The sequence below is a fragment of the Neovison vison genome, chromosome 14 (genome assembly GCF_020171115.1).
Source record: "Neovison vison isolate M4711 chromosome 14, ASM_NN_V1, whole genome shotgun sequence".
Taxonomy (NCBI): domain Eukaryota; kingdom Metazoa; phylum Chordata; class Mammalia; order Carnivora; family Mustelidae; genus Neogale; species Neogale vison.
The window spans coordinates 27,788,324-27,813,432 of NC_058104.1; the positions used below are offsets into that span (position 1 = coordinate 27,788,324).

At 53.7% G+C, this 25,109-nt stretch overlaps 1 protein-coding gene across 2 annotated transcripts in view; it reads right to left on the reverse strand.

Annotated features, from left to right (window-relative positions):
* The window catches only part of MYH11 (myosin heavy chain 11), a 113,115-nt gene that overhangs the window by 10,463 nt on the left and 77,543 nt on the right, over nucleotides 1–25,109 (reverse strand). For both annotated transcript variants that reach the window (XM_044233108.1, XM_044233107.1), the window contains 21 exons: nucleotides 24,224–24,397; nucleotides 22,597–22,711; nucleotides 19,794–19,987; nucleotides 18,406–18,527; nucleotides 18,205–18,274; nucleotides 17,870–18,030; nucleotides 16,598–16,706; nucleotides 14,039–14,170; nucleotides 13,741–13,947; nucleotides 12,727–12,864; nucleotides 11,531–11,654; nucleotides 10,877–11,048; nucleotides 8,996–9,208; nucleotides 7,424–7,568; nucleotides 5,287–5,493; nucleotides 3,816–3,920; nucleotides 3,575–3,727; nucleotides 3,094–3,342; nucleotides 1,194–1,406; nucleotides 690–902; nucleotides 313–474 (listed from right to left, as the gene is read on the reverse strand). In XM_044233108.1, the coding sequence (XP_044089043.1) occupies nucleotides 313–474; nucleotides 690–902; nucleotides 1,194–1,406; nucleotides 3,094–3,342; nucleotides 3,575–3,727; nucleotides 3,816–3,920; nucleotides 5,287–5,493; nucleotides 7,424–7,568; nucleotides 8,996–9,208; nucleotides 10,877–11,048; nucleotides 11,531–11,654; nucleotides 12,727–12,864; nucleotides 13,741–13,947; nucleotides 14,039–14,170; nucleotides 16,598–16,706; nucleotides 17,870–18,030; nucleotides 18,205–18,274; nucleotides 18,406–18,527; nucleotides 19,794–19,987; nucleotides 22,597–22,711; nucleotides 24,224–24,397 (3,378 nt within the window). The remainder of the gene's footprint in view (nucleotides 1–312; nucleotides 475–689; nucleotides 903–1,193; nucleotides 1,407–3,093; nucleotides 3,343–3,574; nucleotides 3,728–3,815; nucleotides 3,921–5,286; nucleotides 5,494–7,423; nucleotides 7,569–8,995; nucleotides 9,209–10,876; nucleotides 11,049–11,530; nucleotides 11,655–12,726; nucleotides 12,865–13,740; nucleotides 13,948–14,038; nucleotides 14,171–16,597; nucleotides 16,707–17,869; nucleotides 18,031–18,204; nucleotides 18,275–18,405; nucleotides 18,528–19,793; nucleotides 19,988–22,596; nucleotides 22,712–24,223; nucleotides 24,398–25,109) is intronic.

A 25,109-nucleotide genomic window follows, 5' to 3' on the forward strand; every position in this document is an offset into this window, starting at 1 on the left:
GATTTGCCACAATTAACCACAGAGACGTCCCCATCCTATGAGCAGGACCAGGTTGCTGTTCGGAGACCCCGTTCTGGATGCGCTCAGCAGATCTAAAATACGGCGATGGAGAGCCACGGCCACATGCCTGGTAACCGTGCCTTACCCAGGGCAGGAAACAGCCCGCAAATGCCAAACGGTGGTGGGAAAACACCAGGTCGTAGGCACCACTTCCAGGCCAGCGTCCTGCTGCTGCTGCCTCCCCAACCTTGGGGACGCCATCCCCCCCACCACCGCCGTCAGCCCACACCCTGCATCGGACGCATCACCCACCTGCAGTTTCCGAAGCTGCTTGATGGCTTCCTCCCTGCCCTTGATGGCCGAGTCGGCCTGCAGCTCCAGGTCTTTGAGGTCCCCTTCCAGCTTCTTCTTGGCCGCGGCTGCCAGGGCACGCTGCTTCCTCTCGTCTTCCAGTTCTGTCTCGTACTCGTGAAGCTGAGCGAGGAGGGGAGATGCGTGCCGCTGGGCTGCGCCGTCCCCCCCAGCCCCGCCACCAGCCGGCCGCCCCCCAGGCATGCACAGCCCCCTCCCGGGTGGGTCTTCCCATCCCCAGGTTACAAGGGAGGAAAACAAGTCTCCATCGGGCCAGGAGGTGGTAAGGGGCCCCCCCGCCCTACAGCCCACCTTTTCCCTGGCCTGCCCCGGATCACCTGCCGCTGGAGCTGTCTCCTCTTCTCCTCGTTCTGCTCGTCGCGGGCCTGCAGGTCCCGCTCAAACTGTCCCTTGAGGGCCTGCATGTTGACCTCGAGCCGCAGCTTGGCGTCCTCCGTGGCCTGCAGCTCGTCCTCCAGCTCCTCCAGCTGCGTCTTCATCTCCTCCATCTGGGTTTCCAGGGCCCGCTTGGACTTCTCCAGCTCGTGGACCTTTCACACCAGAGCGGCCCTCATGAAGACGGGCAGGCTGCCCGCAGTGCCAGGAAGCTCGTTCGGGGCAGAGAGAGGCGGCTTTTGTCCAGTGAGGACCAGAGCCTTCCTCTGGGAACTGTGGACTCGGAACCATCCCTCCCCAACAGATGTTCCCAACCCACATGTATGGGACCATCCGAGGGACTGCCTTTAGGCCGGATTATGGTTTCACATCAAAGAGGCACGGAGCCATCGCCCCCGCCCCCTGCCCACCCCAAGGACGGATGAATCGCGGGGAGGGCGACTTACGTTCTTGCCCACGTCATCCTTGGAGCTAACCAGATCTTCCATCTCGGCCTTGAGCATCTTGTTGGCCCTCTCAAGTTCCTCTTTGGCCTCCAGAGCCTCCTCGAGGGCTCGCGCCAGGGACAAGGCCTTGGTTTCCTTTTCCCTGGCTTCGGCCTCGGCTCTGTCCCTTTCATCCGCGTACTTGGAAGAGATGCTTTTCTCCTCGGCCAACAGCTACAACACAACAGAAGCCCTGGCGGTGACCCCTAGGCCAACCCGAAGGCAGGCTTCATCTCATTGCAAATACCGGTGAGAAGCCTCGTGTCCTGCTGAATTTCCTCGGGGGCAGGGGTAACTCATCCAGATACCTATGGGAAGAGCTAATGACAACCCTGCTTCTGACTTCGAGGTCGACCTTATGCACAGCCAGCATCTGCTGAGTCTCTGTGCTTTGAAATCACTCATGCCGCCCATGTCAGAACACGCGACTGCTGGGGTCCAAGTGACCTTTAATCCTGCCGGGGGCCAGTTATTCTGTTGTTTTCATGGCCACTCGTCTCCGGCTCTCAAAAGTGCCCTAGGAGCCAGACTAGGGACAGTAATCTTCTCTGCAGAGAGAGCAGCATATATCATACACGGAAACATCCAAGACTCAGACTTCTAGAAGTCAGCAAAGACAAGTAAGTAACAGGGACCCCCAAATAGCACTGTCAATGCAAAAACCCTACACCCAGTGTGACAGGAAAAGAAAAGATGGGGCCTCGGGCCTTCAAACCGATAACAGAACAGCAGGGTGCCAACAGTGAAGACAGGCCCACTGCACAGGGACAGAAAAGGGAAGGGCCAGCCTGTCGCCCAGAAGCCTGGTGCTCTGAGCCCCCCCACGCCTCTGACCCAGAACCATCCCCAAAGTGCTTTTTAGGATAACCCCCAGTCACTTGCAAACCAAATGATATTTGCTGAATCTGAGTAACGTAGTAAAAGTCGGTATTTGGGGGCGCCTGGGTGGCTCAGTGGGTTAAGCCGCTGCCTTCGGCTCAGGTCATGATCTCAGGGTCCTGGGATCGAGTCCCACATCGGGCTCTCTGCTCAGCAGGGAGCCTGCTTCCTCCTCTCTCTCTGCCTGCCTCTCTGCCTACTTGTGATCTCTCTCTGTCAAATAAATAAATAAAATCTTCAAAAAAAAAAAAAGTCGGTATTTGGGGATCTAGGCTACAGAGCTGCAGGCCTCGATCAGAACTCAAGTGTGTACACTTAAAATTTGTGCATTTCCGTGTAGGTAAACTTTTATCTCCCTGGAAGCAAGCTTCTATCTTGAACAAGAACTCTAGTTGATACGCAGAGTACAGAGGGGGAGGTCTGTAATTTGCTTTGAAATGCATCCAAAAGGTAAGACCCCCTTGACAACTCCCGTTCATGCTTGTAAATAAACACATAATAAAGCAAGTCTGGTAAAATGTTTGCCATCGCATCCCGGTGGTGGGCACACAGGTGTTCACTGCTGCGTGATTTTAGCGTGTCTGGGTGCCTGAAATTCTGCATAATGAAATGTGAGGGGAACTTGGTTATCTAAAGGGTAGAAACATTAAATGACTAGGAATATTTAGGAGGCAATCTACAAGTGCTTAAGTCAATAAAATGAACCTCCTTCCTGATTGGGGCTAGAAACTCGGGCATCACTGGGGTCCCTGGGTGCCCTCATGGTGGGGGTACCTGGCAGTCACGTCCGGGCGCCGCTGCTCTCCCCACTCTGACCTAGGAGCCCTCGTGTTTCATGGTCACCCGGGACAAGGTGACTTTCCATCGCCACCAGCCAAGCAAGGATGAGTTGCAGAGACAGAGCAACCCCACCAGCGGCCTCGGAGCCTCACCTGCCCCGGCCCGCGTCCGCACACAGAGTGAACCACCCTCCAGCCCCTACCTGATCAAACTTCTTCTGCTTCTTTTCCAGGTTGGACACCAGTTGCCGCTGGTTGTCCAAATCGACGACCAGGTCGTCCAGCTCCTGCTGAAGCCTGTTCTTGGTCTTATCCAGTTTGTCATAAGCAGCTGCCTTCTCTTCGAACTGCTGGGTGAGGCCTTCGATTTCCTTCTGGAACTTCTTCTTGCCCTCTTCCAAGGCTTCCACGGTGCTGGCAAAGTCCTGCAGCTTCTTCTTCGAATCGGAGAGCTAAAATGGCAGTGTCCAGGGTCCAATAAGGGGAGAGGGCCTTTGGGTGATTCCCGTCCCTGACCCCACCCTGGGAAGAGACAACCTTCGCTGCACTGCAGAAATTCAACAGCAGGGGGAGCCAGTGAGCCAAGCGAAATGGCTCCAAGGCTCCACCACCACAGCCCATGCGAGCTCCTGCTCTCCCCGCAAGGCTGTTCTGGAACAGCAAGGACGCACACACAGCCAGCACCTGGATGTTCAGAGTCGAGATGTGACGCTCCAGGTTCTGCTTGGCCTCCATCTCCTCGTCCAGCTGGTCCTGCAGGCTGTTCCTCTCGTCCTCCAGCTGCCGCAGCTTGGTGGACACATTGAGCTTCTGCCGGGTTTCTTCTTGAAGCAGCTCCTACGGAAGGATGCACGGAAGTCCCAGGGACCCACGCCCGGAAGTTCATGCCCCGGGGTCCCTCTGGAGGATGCGGCCGAATACCCACCTGGGTGTCCTGAAGCTGGGACCCAAGGGACGCCACGTCCTTAGCCAGTTTTATGGCCTTCCCCTCAGCCTCGTTGAGCATCCCTGTGACACTCTCCACTTCATTCTGAGGACGCCAAGAGACTTTGGTTAGAACTTCCAGAACAGGATCCTTGTTAAGAGAAGCCCTCTCTAGTCTCATGGTGGTGCCTGTGGGATCTGCCGATTGAGACACACCCAGGAGCTATGGGGCCTGATCACACTAGCTCTGAGGCTCCCAAGGGAAATGTATCCCCTCCAAGCTGGGATGCCTGGTTCTAAGAACCTCTTAGAGCGCCCAACTGTGTTGACTGGGCCCAAATCCCACTAAATAGATCCCAGATCCTTCCCACGGTTGGGGGAAAATGAAACAGGTTTGAGAATCCCCACACAGAGCTCTTCTGGACTCGCCCGCCTCCTAATGCTGGGGAAGAGCATACAGAGGGCATGTCCACTTCCAACAGCCATTTTCCACCGCCCTCTTCCTCACCCCTAGTCTTGGCCCTCTCATGGGCCCTTAGGGCTAAAGCCAGAGATGCGGGGAGCAGGTCCTTTTGCAAGTGTCAGTCCACCGTCCATCCTCTTCCCGCTTACGAGGATGTAAGTGATTCTGACTCTGCTCCTCTAGCACACTGCTTCTGTTAGGAGAGCAGAACCCTTGCTCTCCCCTGCACGCAGGAAAAAATCCCATTTAATGCTTCCCCTGCCCTCTTATCCCAAGCTGTAAGCACATTAAATAATTATCAAAGGTCTGCCTGTATCCCACAACTGGAAATCGGGCCAAACGTCTAGTCAAAGCTAAGTAAAACCAAAGACAGACAGACTTCATCTTTGCTCAGCTTGAAGCCTATCTATGGCTTCTTGTCACTCAGAGTAAAGACATGCACATAGAATGGGGCCATGAAGGCCCTGTGCCATTCAGCCATGACCTACCTCTCTAGTCCCACTTTGCAGCCCGTTTGGCCTTCCAGCTCAGCATTCTAGCTCTACTTCTCTGATCTTTTCTAATTTCCCCCACCTACCACTGGGCCCTTGCACATGCTGCTCCCTCTGCCTCCCAGCCTTCTTATCTCAGACTATACTTCCATCTTATGGAAGCCTTTCTCGACTCCTCTTCCTGCAGGCCAAGCCCTTTGTTAATTTATACTTACTGCATCGTTTGACCTTCATTCATGGGATTAGAAATGCCTCTCCCTCTAGTGGGGCAAGCGCTGTGTCTCTCTTGCTCCCTGTAGCTCAGCCTTAAACATGGCGCCCAGCCTACAGCAAATACTCAAATACTTGCTGAATGAGACGGAGGTTTCTAAAGACGGAATGGAAGAGGGAGACCATCTCCTCTCCTTGAGGATCGCAACAAGAGGAAACCAAATTGCTTTGTAGCAAGTGAGACTTCAGTTAGCCGAGAGGAGCTTCATGGCCGCAGAGCTGGGACCAAGGGATGCTTGCCGCCTTACCTGCAGCTTGTGGACCTTGTCGTTGAGCTCGGCCCGGGCCCGCTCCCCATCGCTGCACTTGGACTGCAGTTCCTGCAGCTGAACCTCCAGCTTCTTCTTCTTGTGCTCCACCTCCTGCTTGGCCTGGTTCAGGACCCGCAGTTCCCCGGCCAGGTCAGCGTTCTCCTTCTCCAGCGTCTGCTTGTTCTTGTCTAGATTGGCCTTGGCCTGGCCAAGTCAACAGAGGAGAGGGAAGGCATTACAGCTCTGGCCAGGAAGGCACTTTAAGATGGGACCCTCCATCCCTTGGGGCATCTTCCGCTTTCCCGTTCTGTCCAGTGAGTCAGGAAGGTTCCAGGCACCTGTGCTTGTCGACACGGGGGTGAGGGGTGGGGGGGGGCACACCAGTCACAGTAAGACTGTCTGTATTCTCTTTTTATGAATCACAAAGTTTGCAAATGAGCATCTCCCGGGCTACATCCAACCTGTTGTCATTGTCCTGGTTGACCTATTCTTTGCGGCCAACACCTTAATAACATAATGTCATGTAAACATCTGGATTCCAGGGGTACCTGGGTGACTCTGTCTTTAAGCATCTGCCTTCAGCTCAGGTCATGATGCCGGGGTCTTGGGATCGAGCCCCACATCAGGCTCCCTGCTCAACGGGAAGCCTGCTTCTCCCTCTCCCATGCCCCCTGCTTGTGTTCCCTCTCTGTCAAACAAAATATTTTTTAAAAAATTAAAATCGGATTCCAACTTCTTTACAAAAATTCTAGAGTTCTCTAGCATGACAGGTGCTGGTAATATGAATGTATACCGTTAAAATTGGTGGGTTTTACTGCATATACCAGAGGAATTCTGACTTTTGAAAGACAAGACAAACATCATACTCAGTGAGAAAAACAGAGCTTTTCTCCTAGGATCACGAACACGCTAAGGACGTCCACGCTTATCACTTCCGTTCAAATAGTACCAGAAGGGGAAATGCACGTCGTAGTTACAATTAGCAAAATCTTATTTGTCCAACACGCATAAAGACTTGACAGAAGGTCAAAGGTTAGTATTCAGATCCCACTTGACAAGAGGACATGAACAAGTGTCCTTTTAGTCATTTGCGGGGGGCTCAGTCTCACACCCCATTTCTCAGAGTGTCCTAAGGCCACCTGTGTACAGGCGGACGATGGGGCCAGGAGATCTGCTCATGAACAAGGCTGCACAGGACATGAATTAGTGTTTGTAAAACCATGGGACCATCTAGCTCACGACCTGTGCTGCCTACGGGGCTGGAGCCATTATTTTCACGGGCAGGACCTCTGCAGATTCTGATAGAAGCAGCAGTGACCCAGCTCCCAGGAAGGTGTCAGTAAACAACCCCCTGAAGAATAGTCCCCTGGGCCGGTACAGAAACAGGTGCCAACTCCAGCAAGTGTTAGGTAATGTGCCCCCACTTAGTCGAGCTGGGGGGATATCTAGATAGTGCAGGGATGCAGGGCAGCCATAGCGCTGTGGGTGAGAGACAGAAATCCAATCCAGACAGAAACAATCCGGACGTCACAAGCGAGAAAGCTCACCCCTGAATGAAACAGGGAAATTCTCCCAAGGGAGAGGAAGTTCTCGGTACACTGCATTCAGAGGAGTGCTATTTCGCTGCCCCATGTGCCCTACACCCAAAGAGCTAACCACGGGGGTCAGGGGAACGATTAGATCTAGTCATTCTCAAACTCTGCCAATCTGCAGAGAAATTACAGGATGGCCTCTGTCTCAAGTTCCCCTCCCAGAAGTTTTGCTAAATAGTTGCTTATCAGGGCAGAGTGGGGGCTGCTGTGGATTTTAGACCCTGCCCTGGGGAAGGTGTGAGGCAGGTCTGCAGACCAGACCACCCACCCGGGTTCAAATCCCAGCTCGATCAATGGCTGGGGGACCTTGGGGAAGTCTCTTCACCTCCAGGCTCTCTCTTCCTTCATGTGTCAAGCTCAGCAGTAGCTACGTCATAGCTGGTTGTGAGGATTAACTGGCACGTATACAGTGGGTGCTTAATAAATGCTCTCACGACCCATCATTACAGTCTCGTAGGGCTGGCTCTTTCTCAGCCCCGGCCTCAATCTGTGGTTATGGGGAGCTGTCGGTGCACCGCGCTCGCGAAATGACCTTGACGTACCCTCTTGAACTGCTCCAGCTGCTCCGTGAGCTCCTCTACGGCCTGTGTGTGCTTCTGCCTCATCTCCTGGACCTGGGCCTCGTGGGACCGCGTCTCGTCGTCTAGGGCCTTCTTGAGTACCGTCACCTCCTGCTCCCTCTTGGCCCTGGGCAGGAAGAACACAGAGGCTGGCTGTTGGGTGGAGACAGGGCTTCGCCTCAGACAGCGCCACGGAAAGGGACGAGAGCTCTCCTGGGACCCAGAGCTGAGGTCTCCATCGCCGGCCCCTCCTTGGCTGTGTGACCTCAGGGGAGTCACCCAACCTCTCTGGACCTAGCATTTCCTCAGCTGCAAAAGGGGGGAGCATGGTGACTGCCCAGAAACTCTTCAAGGCCAGCAAATAAATACACAAAAATACTCAGGAATGTGTTGAAAGAACATCTGTAAATTGCAAAATGTTCCTCAAATATTAATATTAGCTCTTATTTCTTGAGCACTTATTATGTGCCAGGCCCCAACCTCAGTTCTTTCTATACGTGACCTCATATAACCTTCAGAGTGACCCTCAGAGGCAGGTATATCCTTCCAACTTACAGATGAGACAGCTAAGGCTGAGAGAGGGTAAGCAGTGAGTGCTTGTTGACAGAGCCAGAATCTGGTCTGGCTCTGAGCCCATGCGTTTAAAATACCGTACTGGGCTTTTCTGGATCATGGGCCTTGTTGGGAGGGGAACACTGGGCTGGCTTCTCCACACAGGTAAGGGGTGTGGCACAAAACCCCAAGTGTGGGTAAAATCAGTCTCAGTGTTAGCATAGCACCTGACATGGACACAAACAAAAGCGTTTGCATGTTTGTTGAATGAATAAACGACCTACTTTCTTTAAAGTCAGCATTCCTTATCTAGCAGGTAAAGTGTTTTTTGGGGGGTTTGTTCTGTATGTTTGTTTTGGGGTATTTTTTTGTTGCTGGTATCTGTGATCTTCTAGCACATCTTAAGGACCCCACCAACAAGTGTTATTTTAAAACGTGTCACAAAACTTAGACACATGCTCTCGGGGACTGGAATCTAGAGAATTACTGACACATGTAGACACACACATGAAAAGACAAGAAAGGGGCGCCTGGGTGGCTCAGTGGGTTAAGCCTCTGCCTTTGGCTTGGGTCATGATCTCAGGGTCCTGGGATCGAGCCCCGCATCGGGCTCTCTGCTCAGCGGGGAGCCTGCTTCCCCCCCCCCTGCCTGCCTCTCTGCCTGCTTGTGATCTCTCTGTCAAATAAATTTAAAAAAAAAAAAAAAGGCAAGAAGGAATACCCAAAAAACATGGACTGTGTTAGGACTAAGACTGATGTTTTTCATATCTACGTTTCTAGAGCTTTCAAATCATTTTTGAATCAATTAAGTCTGACTACTGTGATGCCAAATAAGACGAGAAAGGACTGCACCTCTAATACAGATGGTAACTGTAGGGCCTGAGGACCTCGGGGTTCAGGATGTGTCTGGCGGCTGCCCATTGTCTCCCACCCCAACCCTGGCCACCCCATCTGTGCAGCGGAGTGGCGGGAGCCGCTGGGGTCCGCAGGCCGGGCACCCACCTGAGCTCCTGCTGGGTGGCCGTGCTGTCTAGGGTGTCCTCCAGCTCCGTCTTCAGCGCCTCCAGCTCCTCCCCTAGGTCCCGCTTCTGCTTCTCGGCCTTGTTCCTCGCGGCCCGTTCCGAGTCCAGGTCCTCCTGGAGGTCCGAGATGTGACCCTCCAGCTCCCGGATCTTCTTCAGAGCGTTGTTCTTCTGAGCGATTTCATCGTCGAGCCTGCCGGGGATAGATCGCCAGAATGAAGACCCTGGGCTCTCTGGCCCCTGCGATCCCCCGACGTCACCAAAAATGATTGCCTGGAATGAGATACTCATGTTCCACGGACATTAAACCAGGTTCCAGCCACGTCCCGGGGACACGGTGGACCCCTTCTTTCTAGGTGGGACTGCTTGCGGGTAGGACAGATCTGATGTCAAAAAACAGATTTTGGGGTGCCAGGTTGCTTAGTGGGTTAAAGCCTGTGCCTTCAGCTCAAGTCATGGTCCCAGGATCCTGGGATCGAGCCCTGCATCAAGTTCTCTGCTCAGCGGGGAGCTTGCTTCCCCCAATCTCTCTGCCTGCCTCTCTGCCTACTGTGATCTCTGTCTGTCAAATAAATAAGTAAAATCTTAAAAAAAAAAAAAAACCAACAACAGATTTTGGTGAGACTGTGTGTGCGTGCATGAGTGCGTATGTGCGTGCACACGTGTGTGTGTGCATGTGAGAGAGAAAGAGGGAAAGCAGAGCCTGCTCCCAGACTAGCCAGGTGCCTTGTTCACACCAGGAGCTTAATAGATGCTTATGAACACTGGACAATCATTTCTCCTGAGCAACTACTTGTTTTTCTTTCTTCTTTTGGTTCAAATGGTTCAAAAGCGTCTTCACCATGCAAAGTGCTTGGCGAGATGTTAAAAGCCGGGGCCCCCTGGGGGTTGCAGCAACCATGGGTCAAGTTGGGATGCGAGAAGCAGAAGCGTGGTCTGAATGGCCTAGAGACCACTAGGACCTGCGTGGAAGGCAGCTCCCCACTGACGCATGGTGGGGCTGGCCTCCTGCTGTGATGGAAGGAAAGGGAACAGCATGAAAGAGGGCCCAGAGGGGAAGGGGAGGGGAGCACCTTGATCCTACTGAGCTTGGGAACGGGAAGCAGTGAGAGAGAAGGCTAAGTGGTCGGGTAAGGGTCAAGTTCACAACCCAGGGGATGCTTCTGGTCCATCACCCGAGCGCTGTCCAGCAGCACACACTGGGAGCAAAAGAGCTGGCCATGGGACCAGTCAGGAAGTGTTGGGGCTCAGATCCCAGGCCCTGTCCTGCTCAGTGACACGGAGATCGCAGCAGCGTCCCTAGCCTGGTGTGTGCGTGAAGATACTACCTGGAAAGAGTCTGGCACACAGTGAGCAGGAAAATCCCTGTTAGTTGCCGCTGCAGGATTCCCAGGGTGAGGCTGTCAGCTGGAACCCAGCCGGGCAGACAGGGAATGGGACAGGGACACGTTTCTAAGGACCAGCAGAATTGGAGGCCGGCCACGGTCTGGGGGTGGGAGGAGCAAAGAGGGGGCAAAACAACCCTCAGGAGGAGGGGCAGGGGTCACCCCTGCCTCAGGTATGCGGTGGCTGAGACTCCAGTGGAACGGGCTCCGTGGGCAAGTGGACGTGAGAATGGCCGGGACATCCGAGAGGCAGACGTGGCGGGAGGAGGGGAGATGCAGGAGAGGATGAGTTTGGAGGGAAGAGAAGAAAATCAGTGGCATGGTTCTGGAGGTGCAGGCAGGACAGGGGAGGCCCCCAGCAGCATGGAGGCCTGCCTGGAGGAGGAGGAAGACGGGGCCCACTGCGGTGTGGCGGGAGCCCGCTGGGCACATGGACCCCCGGGGACCACAAGACGCACCCCCACCAGCCTCGCTACCTGCTCAGGGCGGCCTGCAGCTCCTCCTCCTTCTTGGCCAGCTGCATCTTGAGCTCCGCGATCTGCGCCTGGAGGTCGGCGATCTGCTCGTGGAAGTCACTGGCCTCCCCCTCCAGCTTCCGCTTCAGCTTCTCCAGCTCCTGCCTGTTCTTCTCCTCTTTCTTCAGCCGCACTACGACAAAGCCAGGGGTTCTCAGCAGGTGCCAGCTATCAGAAAGGCACCCAGAGGACAAGCCTCTCTGCTCTGGCACCTCACGGACACACACATGAACACACACACACATGGCCCCACAGGTGACTGGCCTGGCCTGGCCCAGACCATGATCTTGCAGGAGGAAAGTCAATGTGGCTCCTTTATTGCTACTAGTGTGTCCGCTGCAGGGCCCTCGCTCAGATTTACTCTCGGATTGTATTTTTTAATTGAATTAATTTGTTTATGTGAAAGAGAGAGAGCACGAGTGGGAGGAAAAGCGGAGGAAGAAAGTGAAGCAGGCTCCCTGCTGAGCAGAGAGCCCGATGCGGGGCTCGATCCCAGGACCCTGAGATCATGACCTGAGCCAAAGGGAGACGCTGAACCCACTGAGCCACCCAGGCGCCCCAGCTCTCTGATTTTAAAACATCCATTTGAAACCCCCTTTGAGGTACGAGGTTTACCTTCCAGTTCTGAAATCATAGATTCATGCTTGTTTTTTAGCTTGGTAAGATTCTTGGCCTTTTCTTCCTCTTCTGCAAGATTCGTTGTTAAGTCACTAATCCTTTCTTCAAGGAGTTTTCGCTCCTTGAAGGGGGGGGAAAGGAAAAAAAAAATCAATTGCTTTCTTTTCCCTTTTCCAGGATCTACATTTCATTTTTAGTCACTTCCAGAAAAACAGGTGGAAAGAAAACCCAGATGAACACACAATACAACCTCTAGCTTTAAAATGATCAAAAAAAAAAAAAAAAAAAAAAAAAAAAAGCTTCTTAACAGTCATTCCCTAAACTCAGGTACTTCACATCTCATGTGACCCCTGACCCCCACACTTCATGGTCCAGGCAATCGAACCCTCATTCCTTCCTCCCACATGCCAGCTCTTTCCTTGCCACAGGGCCTTTGCTCAGATAGGACCATCTCCTGAGCAGCTTCTCCACTTCCCTTCCAGCTGCTCTTCATTCTTCAGGTTTTCTCTTAAATGTCATTCCCTCCAGGAAGCCTTCCCTGAATACCTTCCTTCTATCCCCTGATGTTCTATTTTTATAGTATGGTGAACACCTTCTTCAGAACCCTGACTGTGAGGGTCACTAATGGTTAGGTATGAGCCTTACCAGGCTAGGGCCCCCCTTGTCATGCAGGCCTTGTACCCCAAACAGAGCCTGACTCAACACAGGGGCCCAGCTGACATCGAGTTCAAAGACCTCAAGGGAGTCTGAACTCAGTGGAGCTGCCTAGTGGTTCCCGATCTGGGTGACCTACTCATTCCAGGTGACATGGGGACTTTTCCAGTTTGGGCACTGAAAGTCGCACATCCCAGAAAGCCCTCAGTCCCAGGCAAACCACACCTGTGGGTCACCCTATCACTGACCAGAAGCGGCCCGCGAGAATGCGGGAAAGGCCCCCGAGTCTCAGGCACATGCGGCTGCCTTTGCCCAACTCAGGGTACCCACTGGCATGGATTTTCTGAGACCTGATCCATAGCAAGCCCTGGTCCTGGAGGGACCTCCAGGGACCCCATCCATGGGGTCTACCTGCCTCTAGAAGGCAGTCAGGAGGCCGCCTTCCGCACCATGCATTTGGCCAGAAAGGGGAAGCATCTGCAGAGCTTAGCCCCGGGGAGCCTGCCGAGTTAACGCAGATGTTGGTCCCACTCACTCACTTTTGACAGCTTATTGTTCTGATCGTCCATGACCAGAATATCGTCCTCCAGTTTCTTGATCTTGGCCTCGGCCGTGACCTTCTCCAGCTGTAGCTTCTGCCTCGCGGCTTCCTCTTCCTCCAGCTGTTCTTCCAGGTCCTTTGTGGGAGAGGGAACGGAATCACAAACCTCGCTCCCAAGGGGGTCCCTCTCTCGCAGCTTGGGGGCTGAGCCACACAAAGCCTGGGTCTCATGACCCCCGGCCCCGGCGCTGCGGTCTCCTTTTACTGGAAATAAAAGGTTTGGGAAACCACTGGCTTCTTGAGCCTCAGTCTTCCCATCTGTCAAATGGGAATAGTAGATACTGTGTGGTTTCAAAATGTGTCTGCAAACCCTCGTACTCTTCCCTTCGAGAGGAAGGGAATGCAGCCCAATTCCTCTCCCCATCAGCGTGGGCTGGATTTAGGAGGAAGTGATAAGGTATAATGCCCAAGGTCAGGCTGTAAGAGGCATTGTGGCCTCCTCCTTGTTCCTTCTCTTGATTTGCCCTTCCTGGGGGAAGCCAGCGGCCATGTAGCCCTAAGGAAAAGCTCCCCACCCTCCCAGTGAGGAGATGAGGCCTCCGGACTCCAACCGTGGGAGCTAGCCACGTGGACGAAGGTCCTCCAACCCTGGGCTCCCATCCTGACTGCAACCGCGGGATACAGCCTCACGCGGAACCTCCCAGCCAAGCCACTCTCAGATTCCTGACCCTGTGACCCAACGGCGTGTCCTTCCACGCTGCTAAGTTCTGGGGCCTTTTGTCCTACAACAACAGCTAACTAATGCGAATGTCCTTCACACGGGGCTGTGAGGGGAAAAGGTGTTTGCCCACGGAGGGTAGAGCCGGAGAATGGGGCGGGCTGTCCGGGAGACCAGGACAGGCCGATCCCCTCCAAGCCTTAGTCCCCAGTGGGGACATACATGACCACACGCCCCTCGCAGGCTTGCAGCGAGGGTCAAACGATAAGGCAAGCAGCCCCTGCAGGGCCTCACCAGCATCTGCTGAGCCATCTTCTTCTTCTCAGCCTGCAGCTGCTGGCCCCGGTCTTCCTCCTCCTCCAGGCGGGCCTCCATCTCATGCAGGATCTCCTCCAGCTCCTGCTTCTTCGCCGCCAGCCGGACCCGCATCTCCTCGGCCTCGGCATACAGCTCGGTCTCCGCCTGCAGCTGCTCCTGGAGCAGGTTCTTCTCCTCGGCCAGCTGCAGGCGGGGAGCAGGGGGGTGGCCGGTGAGCCCGGCGGGGGCACGGCTGCCCTCCCTCCGCAGCCCCTGCCGGGCTCTGGGCCGCTACCTGGGAGTGCTTCTGCTCCAGCTCCTTGAGCTCGTTCTCGGCCTTCTGCTGCCGCTCCTTGGTCTTCTGCAGCTCGTCCTCCTTGGCCTGCATCTCCTCCTCCTGCCGAGTCACCTGGAGCAGCGGCTTCACCTGCGTGCACAGCGCCAGCCGTCACGGGCGTCCATGGCCCGAGGAAGCTAAAAGCTCTCCTGAGACCTCTGATCAGCGGTTCTCAACCAGGGACCGGTTTATGCCGTCCCGCACCCCCAAGGGGATGCCTGGGAATTGCCGGGGACAGTTCGGGTTGTTCCAGTCTGGGCAGCGGATGCCACCAACACCTAGTGGGTACGAGCCGGGGGTGCCGCTGCAGATTCTAGAAAGCACGGGACAGCCACCCCGTGACACAGCCTTTCCATCCAACACACTGATAGCACTGAAGTTCAGAAATCATCGATGAAAGCCACCGGGAAAAAATGTGCACAGTGTAAAGGAAAAAGTCTCTCCTTCTCCCACTTTGTCCGTTCCCAGAGAGAGAATTACTGCTGACCAACCGGCTTATATCATCCTGTAAGAACCTATTTTACTGTCCCTGCTCTCCTCCCCCAGGGGACTTAAAAACAAGTCCCAGAAACCAGCTCCAGGTGTGGACGCCAAGAAAAACAAGGCTGTACCCACCTCGAGTCTAGCCCTGACGTAAGTACAGCCATCCTGGCAAAGCAAAAGCCGGCACCTTGCACTGTAAGAGTGGGTTAGCATCAGAATGGCCATCCTGAAGGCCGGGAAGCCATTTTACTGAGCGTCCCTAACCAGGCCACAGGGCACGCGTTAACTTACCTCAAGTTAAGAGAAAGTAGCTAAAACCTGGAAAAGCAACTTAATCATATACCATCAGGGCGGTTAGGTGGTGGTGCCACAGGGACCAAATGTTAAAGAAAACAAATAGTTAACTTGCAGAGATCACAATCCTGCAAGACAGGGGTCTCCCTTGGTTTGCAAATGTCCTGGTGATTTACAACAAATAGGGCCATCTCTTCAATGGCCCAATTTCCAGAGACAAAGGGCTCAGTTCCTCAAGGCCTAAGGTCACACGATAAAACTGAGCGAGGCTGAGGCGGAAGGAAATGTAAATAAAGTTAAATTTCTTCTAAACCTAAATCTCACTTAACCCGCCAGGATGGTTCCAGGGTGATGCCGGGGTGGCAAAAGGTTAAACAAAGTTAAACTGTCAAAGTGGGGTGCAAGATATGTATGTAGCCATGGAGAAGTGCCTTGAAAACGCTATATAAACCCTTGGCTTTGAGTGCTCGGGGTCCTTGTTGAAACCCGCTGTGCCCGGCAGATACTTGGACCCCAGCGAGCTGGAAATAAACCTCGCTGTGTGACTTGTATTATCGAGAGTGTTCTCTGTCTAATTGAGGGGTGGTTGGCTCTGTACCCTAACAATCCCAAGGAGGAAATGGGGGAGGAATCTCCCACATTCTACCTCCCCATCAAGGTGACCGTGTGCACCGTGACGTTTCCTGCCAGTCCTCCTACATGTTTAAAAAACACACCCGAGGGGCGCCTGGGTGGCTCAGTGGGTTGGGCCGCTGCCTTCGGCTCAGGTCACGATCTCAGGGTCCTGGGATCGAGTCCCACATCGGGCTCTCTGCTCAGCGGGGAGCCTGCTTCCTCCTCTCTCTCTGCCTGCCTCTCTGCCTACTTGTGATCTCTCTCTGTCAAATAAATAAATAAAATCTTTAAAAAAAAAAACCACACACACCCCCGAGACCACACTGTCCAATTTTCTACGCCAAGTCCGTTACTTAAAACTAAAAGATAATCATGACCCCATGCCGCTGTCAGCTTTACGCCTTTGTTTTTTGCTAGCTGCCATTTTTGTGCTCTAGAAGCGGTGGCAGGGGACATCCCTGTCTTTCTCCTGGCTTGAGGGGAAAAGCTCTCAGTTTTGTCCCCATTAAGGATGACATCGGCTGTGGGTTTTTCACAGCAGGCCTTTACTGTGCGGAGGGAGGGGCCCTCCACACGGCTTCGGTCCAGCGTTTTTAGGTGGCCGTCATCTTTAAGAGTTGCAAAGTATCCTACAGAGGGAGGAATGTGTTGGGGGCTGGACCCTGACGTGCTACTATAAGATCCACCACGAATGCCCCCAAGTCCTGATCTTCAGAGAACGGTGTGCCTTGTGACAAAGCCAGTTGCCCTGATGACAGAGTGTAGGGCTCCCCTTGTAGAACATTCTCGAAATGGCAACACCACAGGAAGGGAGGACAGAGGAGCGGGGCTATGGTGGGGAAGTGGGTGCGGCCAGAAATGAGCAACGGGAGGGATCCCTGTGCGAACACTTGGGATCCCAGTCAGGGTCACTGATAACCTATGAGCCCACCAAAGGAGAAGGGGGGAAGCCTTTTCGGGCCAAGAAACTACACACAGGTGAGGTGTGACTCTGAGCCCCCGAACGCATGCGCACATGGGCCGTCAACCACATGCGGCCCCACAGCGGGAGCATCTGGGGCGCAGAGCAGGCAGAGGGTTCCGACAGGGGCGGGTTCCGACAGGGGCGGGTTCCGCGGCACTCACTTTGGTGAACAGCCTCCACCACTGCCAGTTCCGCAGCTTGAGGTAGGCGGCGCAGTTCCTCTGAATCACCTTCATGGCCGTCAGCTGCTGCTGCCGCTTGGCAAAGGCCCTGGGGCAGGGGAAGTGGGTTCTGTGAGAACCCCCCGGGGAGGCGGAGGGGGGGTGGTGCCCAAGCCTTGTCTCCCCGGGGTCTTGCGCACGCACATCCCAAAAGCAAGACGCGCCTGTCTGGCATGTGATTCTGTGACTCCTGCAGAGGCATCCCCCCTCCCACCCTGCTCTCCAGCTCGGATTCTTCAGGAATCTCGAGCATCAGCACATGCATTTCGTCCGGGTGCAGACCAATTCAATGATCTGGAGGCCAGCGCCCTTCTCGGTGGGCAAGGAAAACCCCCAGCTCACCAAATGCCCGGACTCAGATCCGTGGTCCAAACAATGCCTATATAGTCAGTCTACACTCCACCAGTCCTAAAGGGGGTCCTACACATCTCCAGCCATGCCGTGTCTTCCCCAAAGTGAGTGACAAGCCGACCCACTCTTTCCTCCGGTGTGTCTTTGTGTCTTAGAAATCTCAAGTCTGACTCGGAATCAGGGCTCCTTTGGGTTTCAGGGCTGGTGGGTTTGCAAAACCACCGCCAGGGGGAGCTCAATGGCTCCTCTTTCTCTGCGGGGCTGCCATCTTGGTACACGCGTCAACTTGAAGAATGACGCTGCTCGTGTCAGTGGAGGTGGGAGGGCGCATCAGAGAATTGAGTTATGAAATATAACCACTCAGGTCTGTCCCTGGACTGCAGACCCCCCCCGTTCTGGCCTTCACCACCTTGGTTCTGGCCTTCACCCTCTTGGGTCCACTGAGTAACGAATGGGCTTACTCTGCCCTGGGCAGAGAGCCTCTCCGCCAGTCCCTGCAGTCCTCTGTGGGGTGTGACTTCCCTCGAGGAGCCCTATCCCTCATGCAGACCCTAAGCCTCGCAAAACAGAAGGAGCATCCGACCTCCCAAGACCCTGCCTTCTGGATCCCTTTTGAACGGGGGGTTATGGGTACAGCCACATCCTCTGGGCGGGGCAGGATGACAGCCCTTACAATAAGGGCACTTCCTTACAACAGTAGCGTTTCTGCCTCCACTAGAAGCAGCGCCAGGCGATCAGGATGCTTCCTAACTCGGTGGCCTCTTAGAAAAACAGGGAACCAGAGTATGAGGCCGCAGAAGCCCCAGAGGAGGGCATGTTTCTGGGCCCTTTGCAGGAAGGCGACAGTGCTCAGGTCCTTACTTCCTGGCCAGGTAGCCGCGACACATGGCCTGGAAAGCCATGATGACATCAGTGATCTTCAAGTCCCGTTCCTCCTCCAGGTGTGCCAGGACCCCCGTCCGGAAGAAGATTTTGCTCTGCCCGATTCTGTACAAGTTGGGGTCGAGTTCCAGGGCTTTGATCTGCAGAAGAAAGGGGGACAGGTGCTCTCGTTCTCAGCTGTGACATGTGTCCATGGGGCGTGTTTCAGGAAGGTCCCACCCCAACAAGCTCCTGGCAGTGTCCCCAGCGACTGGGGTGGGGGGCATTTGCAGTCAGATCCCTGGGGAGGGGCTGGAGCTGGGGCTGGGACTCACCATGAGAATGCAGGCCTGCTTCCCATCCATGAAGCCTTTGGGAATGGCGTTGGCAGCCAGGATCTCGTAGCTGGAGACACAGGTCAGAAGCTACTGATGAAACGCCTCTCGGCATCCTTCCAGCCTTCCACCTGGCCTGGCTCACCACCCCCCACCGCCCTCCCTGCACCCCAGCCCCCTCCCCAACCCCAGCAGGCTCACCGTTGGCGGAACTCCTGGAAGACGATCCTGTTGGGGAAGCCCTGGCGGCAGATGCGAATGCCTTCCAGCACCCCGTTGCAACGCAGCTGCTCCAGCACCAGAAAGGCGTCCAGCTTGCCAGACTGCAAGGGCAGAGAGGCAGAGCAGTGGACCAGGGGGCTGGGACTCCGGGAGCAGAAAGCCCTGAATCTCAGGCCTGGGTGACCCAGTGTCAGGTCACCGCAGCTAACAGAGGCACCAGCTGAGGTACCGGTGCCACCTCTCCTGGACTTGGTGGCACCAGCCTCACCTGGCTAGAAGCCTCTCCTTCCCTCACTTCCTGTCACTGGTGCTGCAGCAGCTACCTCCCAGATGGCTCCCAAAGGACATCCACTCACCATCACCGCCCCCTCCCTGCTTCCCGCCCCTGTCTTGCCTCCCTCTGCAACCTCCCATTCTGTTTCCCTAACATCAGTCTCATCGTGACATACCCCTGCTTTTAAAAGCCCACAACGGCCTCCTCTGGTCAACCCACAAGGAGTGCCACGACCCAGCTCCTGCCAAAGGATTCAGCCCCATCTATCCCCAATCCCTGCCTCACACCATCACAGGTCAGCATGAAATGACCCAGTTGCTGCCTAGACCTTTCGCTTCTCAGATCACATCGTTGCTTCTACTGGTCCCATTGCCTAGGATGCCTTCCCCACCCTGCCTTCCACTTCACCAAGCTGGTGCCTACTCACTCCCAAGGCAGCGTTCTCTGAGCCCCAAGGCTGGAGTGGGAGCCCCAGCTGCATGGTGTTCTTGTAATTTACCATGTTGCATTGTGCATATAGGCTTGTGCATCTCTTTCTCCCAGCAGGTCTCCCACGACATCAGCCCATTGACATCTTGGGCTTAGTCTCTGCTTTCCATCTGTGAGGGCTGCCCTGTGCCATAAGGCATTTAGCTGCATTGCTAGCTTCTCTACACTGGATCTGAACAGCGGCTCCCTCCCTGTTATGACAGCCAATGAAGTCTGCAGACGGGGCCAGATGTCCCCAGGGGACACTAGATCACTGGAAGAAACCTGCAGGCAAGGATCCCGATTTATCCAGCACTCTATCCTCAGTCCCTGGCACAGGTGCAGCTCTACTGACTAGATTGCCTATATTGACTAGAATAATAAATGCATATATAAATGCATAAAGGCTCAAAGTCCCTTCTGTCTCCTTGCCTTCCTTTGCCTCCAGGATGGGGAGTGGGTACCCAATTCAGACAACCTTCCACCTGCATCAGACGGAGCCCGTGGGGTATGGAGGTTTTCCTCCTTCCTCTCTACCCTGATCTGCTTTCCCAAAGCTTCCTGATGATATCCCCAGAGAGTACACTCTGGCCCCCACCCCCAGGAGCCAGGCAGGTGGTCTCACCCTCTTCTCATGGTTGGGGATGATACAGCGCACAAAGTTGGGTGTGGTGTTACGTAAGGTGGTCATCAGCTTCCCCAGCTGCTCTTTGTACAGCTGTCCCACTGTGCGGAACATGCCCTTCTTGGTCTTGGAGGCACTGGGCAGAGAGCTCTCCGTCATCTTGGCCATCTGGTCCAGGCCCACGATGCGGTCCACTGTGGGGCACATTAATGTTGGTGTCAGCCTCTGGCCCACCCAGGGGCCCTCCACCCCAATAATAAGCCAGAGGACTAGGCCCAGAGAGTGGAGACTCCAAGTTATCTGCTCCATTTTGGTGGGCACTGTCCCCATTCTCTCCTCTGCAGACCAATGCCTTTCCTCTAGCAACAGGTAAGGGGAGGTGTGTAGAGGTCTGCTTTCCATGTATTGTCTATTTGGGAAATCTGAAAGCTCCTGAAGTAACAAAAAGAACACATTCTCTCTCTTAGATTATCACAGAGACCTGGAAATAAATCCTGCTCTCTTGGCCTGGTGTCATTTTGTGCCTCAGTTTCTTCTACAAAATGGGAGTCAAACCAGCACCTACTTCCCAGGGCAGGAAGAAGCGAATAAGGTTTACCTCTCCTGCCTGCCTTCAGACCTTCATCTATCAAGAAATATTTATTGAGAGCCTACTATGCACCAGGCCCCACAAATACAGCCATGAACAATGACCCTGTGTCTCCACACATACTCCCAGCTCATATTCTATGGATATTCTATTGGAAAGAGTCCAAAAATGACAACGTATATAAGTATACAATATTCCAAGTGGTGAGACATACCTAGGAAGATAAAGCAGGGTAAAGAGAGAAAGAGTAATGGGGTGATCTCTCTGATAAGCTGAGTGAGTGATTAGGTAGATTTTCAGAGAATCAACATTCTGGAGACAAGGTATAGCAAACACTCCAAGGTAGGAATCTAGCACATTAATACGGACTCAACAAGGAATAGGTGGTGGTGTTATTGGTGCTGGCATCACAGCCACCAAGGTTCTTTTTCTTTCAGAACAGCTGGATGCTGCCCATCCAAGCCAAAAACCACCGGCATAACTATGAATTTCCCTCAAGGCACGGCTTTGGCTGCACCCCACAAATTTTGGTAATCTGTGTTTTCCTTTTTTTTTTTTTTTAAGTTCAAAATATTTTAAAATTTCACTTGAGAAAATTAAATAACACACCCAGACACTTCTAAATAAGACATGGGGGCCAAGACCCAAGTGCCATTTAGAAGTGTGTCATTTAACTTCCAGGTATTTGGGGATTTTCCAGCTATCTTTCTCTTACTAATTTTTAGTTTAATCCCATGGTGGTCGAAGAGCAGGCACTGTATACTTTCTATTCTTTTAGATTCATTAAGGTGTGTCTTATAGACCAGAATGTGGTCTAGTTTGGTGGAAATTCCATGGGAGCTTGAGAAGAATGTGCATTCTGCTGTTGGGGGATGAAGTAGTCTATAGACCGCAGTTCTTTTTTTTTTTTTTTTTAAGATTTCAAGATTTCATTTATTTATTTGACAGACAGTGATCACAAGTAGGCAGAGAGGCAGGAGGGTGGTGGGGGGAAGCAGGCTCCCTGCTGAGCAGAGAGCCCAATGCGGGACCCGATCCCAGGACCCTGAGATCTTGACCTGAGCCGAAGGCAGAGGCTTAACCCACTGAGCCACCCAGGCGCCTCACAGACTGCAGTTCTATCAGTTGGCTGATGACAGTTCAGCTCAACTTCACTGGCATTAAGATGCCCTATTTCTGTTCCTTGTACTCAGGCAGGTCATATGACCCCATGTCATAATGTCTTTGCTTGTTTCTGTCTTCTGCCAGACTCTGGGCTCCTTCAGGGAAGGGTCTTGCTGAAATGGTCACAAATCTCAGGGTGAGATCCCATTACCCCATCCCATGGCCTGGGACATGGCGAGCACTTAGTAAGTGTTGATACAACAGAACCCCTCCTCCAGCATTTTCTACCATGCTTAAAACAAGTTGTCCAGGCCTATAAGCCCAAGGCTGACAGGCCCTGTGCAAGGACACAATTTGCTGCGGGCACCAAGGTCCAGGAACAAAAGCAGAAAACCCCATCAGCCCTAAAGGCCTCACGGAAGCAGGCATGTACTGAGTCTTCACTAAGGGACTGGCAGATGTAAGCACTTCAACATGGATTAGCTCTTCTCTGGTTCTCAGAGGGAACCCAAGTTCTGGTCCCCAGAACACCAGACCCACCACCACCCCCTAGGAACTTGTTAGAAATGCAGATTCTCAGGCCCCGCCTGGACCTGTTGTATCAGAACTTCCAGGACTGAGGCCCAGTTATCTGAGTTTCAAGAAGCCCGCCAGCAGACCCTGATGCATGTTCAAGCGAGAGCCCAGGTCTGATTCTACCCTATGGGGACTATACTTCTCTTCCTGGTTTTACTAAGGAGGACCCTCAAGCTTAATGACATCAAGAGACTCAGCCACGATGACACAGCTAAGAGGAGATCGTAGTCGAGTCTTTTTGACCCCAGATGGGAAGTCATCATGCCTCCTGCACTGTTTCCTCTGTTACTGCTTCTCCCTTGACTTAGAACTGTCTTCCTGGGCCCCAGGTGTGGGACTGAGGGGTCAGGGGTCATCACTCTGGAAGTGACAGGACGCATCAACAAATTGTCACTAGCACCTGCACACCCTGTCCTCTCCCCACCCCCACACAGGCCCACCCCTTTCTGGGAGCAGGTGTGCAAACCAGGGGCACCTGGAAGGAGGCAGAGCCCTCCGTACCCAGTCCCCCAGCTCCAGCCAGCCGGCTCTTACCGTCCTTCCACAGGTCGGCCACGAACTTGTCCGAGGAGGCGTTGAGGAGGGAAGTCACGTTGTCATTCAGCGGGTCCATGTTCTTGGTCAGCCAGGCACTGGCATTGTAGTCCACCTGCAAGCATCACCGCACTGGTCAGGGGTGTCTGCCTCTGTGACTAACTAAGGTCAGGGCCCAGGGGCTCCTGTTTCCCTCTGGGGTCTTCCCAAGTCAGAGAGGAAATGGCATTAGCAGCCACCATAATGGAAATCTTCAAACACCCATGATGAGTCCAGCAGATCAGTTCTTTAAAGGACCCTGTGACAATGGGGGCTTCGGCCAACAGTGCCCCCTGCTGACTCCATCCCTGCTTCTCTTAGTTTCTGGCAGCCTCCCCTCTGCAGAGCCCAGGAGGATGGTTAGAGTTCCAGCCCTGGAGAGCTTTGCAGATGGCAAAACCCCTCCCTCACCCCCAAGGCTCCCCTCTCATGAAGAGGGGCCTTGGCAACAATCCCATGACGTGTGAGGACCTCATGTCCCCTCTCTGATGAGTGTAACTGCTGTACCTCAGAGATTCTGATACACCAATATACAGAAAAGGGATCGATAAAGCTTTTCCAGTTCCTGGCTTGAACATGGACGATGGCAGAACCCCTCATTTTATGATTGTGATGTTGAAGTGGGAACAGCCCATTAAATAGCTCTGGGGGGTTATTACGGGATGTGGGTTGTCACAGTGATCGCCAGGCCTGATCGGAGAGGGGACAGAAAAGAGCCATTTGGAAAGTGGGAAAGAGGAAGGCATTCTTTTGTGTGCTTAAGGGAATGCACACTCCCTTGAGTTTGAGTAGGATTTGGCAAACTTTTTTTTTGGTAAAGGGCCCAGATAGTAAATACTTTCAGCGCTACAGGGCATGACATCTCTGTCACTATGGGTCACAAGCGGCCAAAGACATTATGTAAACATAGGAGCTGTGAGCCCACAGAACTTCATTTGCAGAAACAGGCTGTGGGTGAGATGTGGCACGTGGGCCGTGGTTTGCCAATGCCCAGTTCAGGGCCTTGCCTGTTTGCATGGGGCGGGGCAGGGGAGGGAAGGGCACTGGAGAGACAAGAAAATACTCAGATTCTGCAGGCCAGGCCAAGCTGTGTTTTTTCCACGTTATCCAGGACCCTCGGGAGCCTCAGGGAAGCTCCTGGGTAATTACTGCTCTCATGTGATGACCATCATTACCAAGGAGGAGGAGGAGGAGGACAAGGAGAAAGAGGGAGACCTCCATCACATGTTTTCCTGGACAGCAGAAGCTGGCTGTGGTAAGCTCCAGGCTGCAGTAAGGGAGAGGTCTGTTGGGCCCCAAAGTGTGTTTATCAGTCCTCCCATCCCACCTGGCCCTGCCTCTTGGGTTTAAATGGTAGCAGGAAGGAGTCAGGGTCTATACGAGAAAGAATTGCCTGGAATACGTTATAGAGATTAGAATATATCTGTATAAATATCTCGCTTCTAGATTAATAGATAGGAAGACTTGCTTGGATTTGGTTTACATTTGATTTACACCTTTGGGCTCTGCCATTCCTAAATTACTCCTGCTCTGAGCACCCCGCCTGGTCCCCGGGGATGGAGAGAGCCCTGGGGCCCACAGCTGGTACCTTCCCGGCATAGTGGATGATGGAGAACTCCGTTTTGTCCTTGAGCTGCTTGGGTTTCTGAAACTTGGGATGGTTGCCCTGCTCCGTGCATAGCTTCTCCACGAAGGACTTGTCCGTGGCCTTGGGGAACCAGCACTCCTCGTCCAGCAGGGCCAGCACGCCAGGAGGGTTATTCTGTGGGAAACAAGGCAGGCAGGATCCCAGCTAGCGTGCCTGTGCTTCGGGCTTGCCAGAAAGAGTTAGTCACCGAAACACGCCATGTCACCTCTTCTGCCTACATATAAAGATGGATTTATGTCTTCCATTCCCACAGATCTATCCTCAAATTACCCTGGACCTGCACTGGGGAGGGACACGCGGGAACCAGCAGAACGTGTTTGCTGCGGTCCCCTAGTGGGCAGAACACACTGAACAGCCCACCTGAACTTGTTGCTTTCCATGTAATTTGCTTTCCGTGTAATTTACACGTAACTTCCCCTCCAGGGTTCCTTTGGACAAAGCCCTTCTCTGTGGCCCCGACAGGCTAAGCCAAGGTGCCAGGAACACGGCCAAACTTACACACTTGCCATTTACTCTGCTCAAATGGTCTTCACTTTTTAGACTCACATCAGGGAGGCATATTTCTTTTCTTTCTTTCTTTCTTTTTTGTTTTTTTTAAATGTAAGCTCTACACCCCACAAGGGGCTTGAACTCAGGACCCCGAGATCAAGAGTCACATGCTCTTCTGACTAAGCTGGCCAGGCGCTCTGAGTGTTTCTTCACTGCTGTATCCAAAGCCGGCCTCCCTGAATCGTTCTCCACATAGGCCCTATCAGAGCTTTTAGCGGATTTGTCTGGCTTCATGTCTGCTCCTTCAGGAGGCCAGGGACTAGGTCCATCCGGTCCA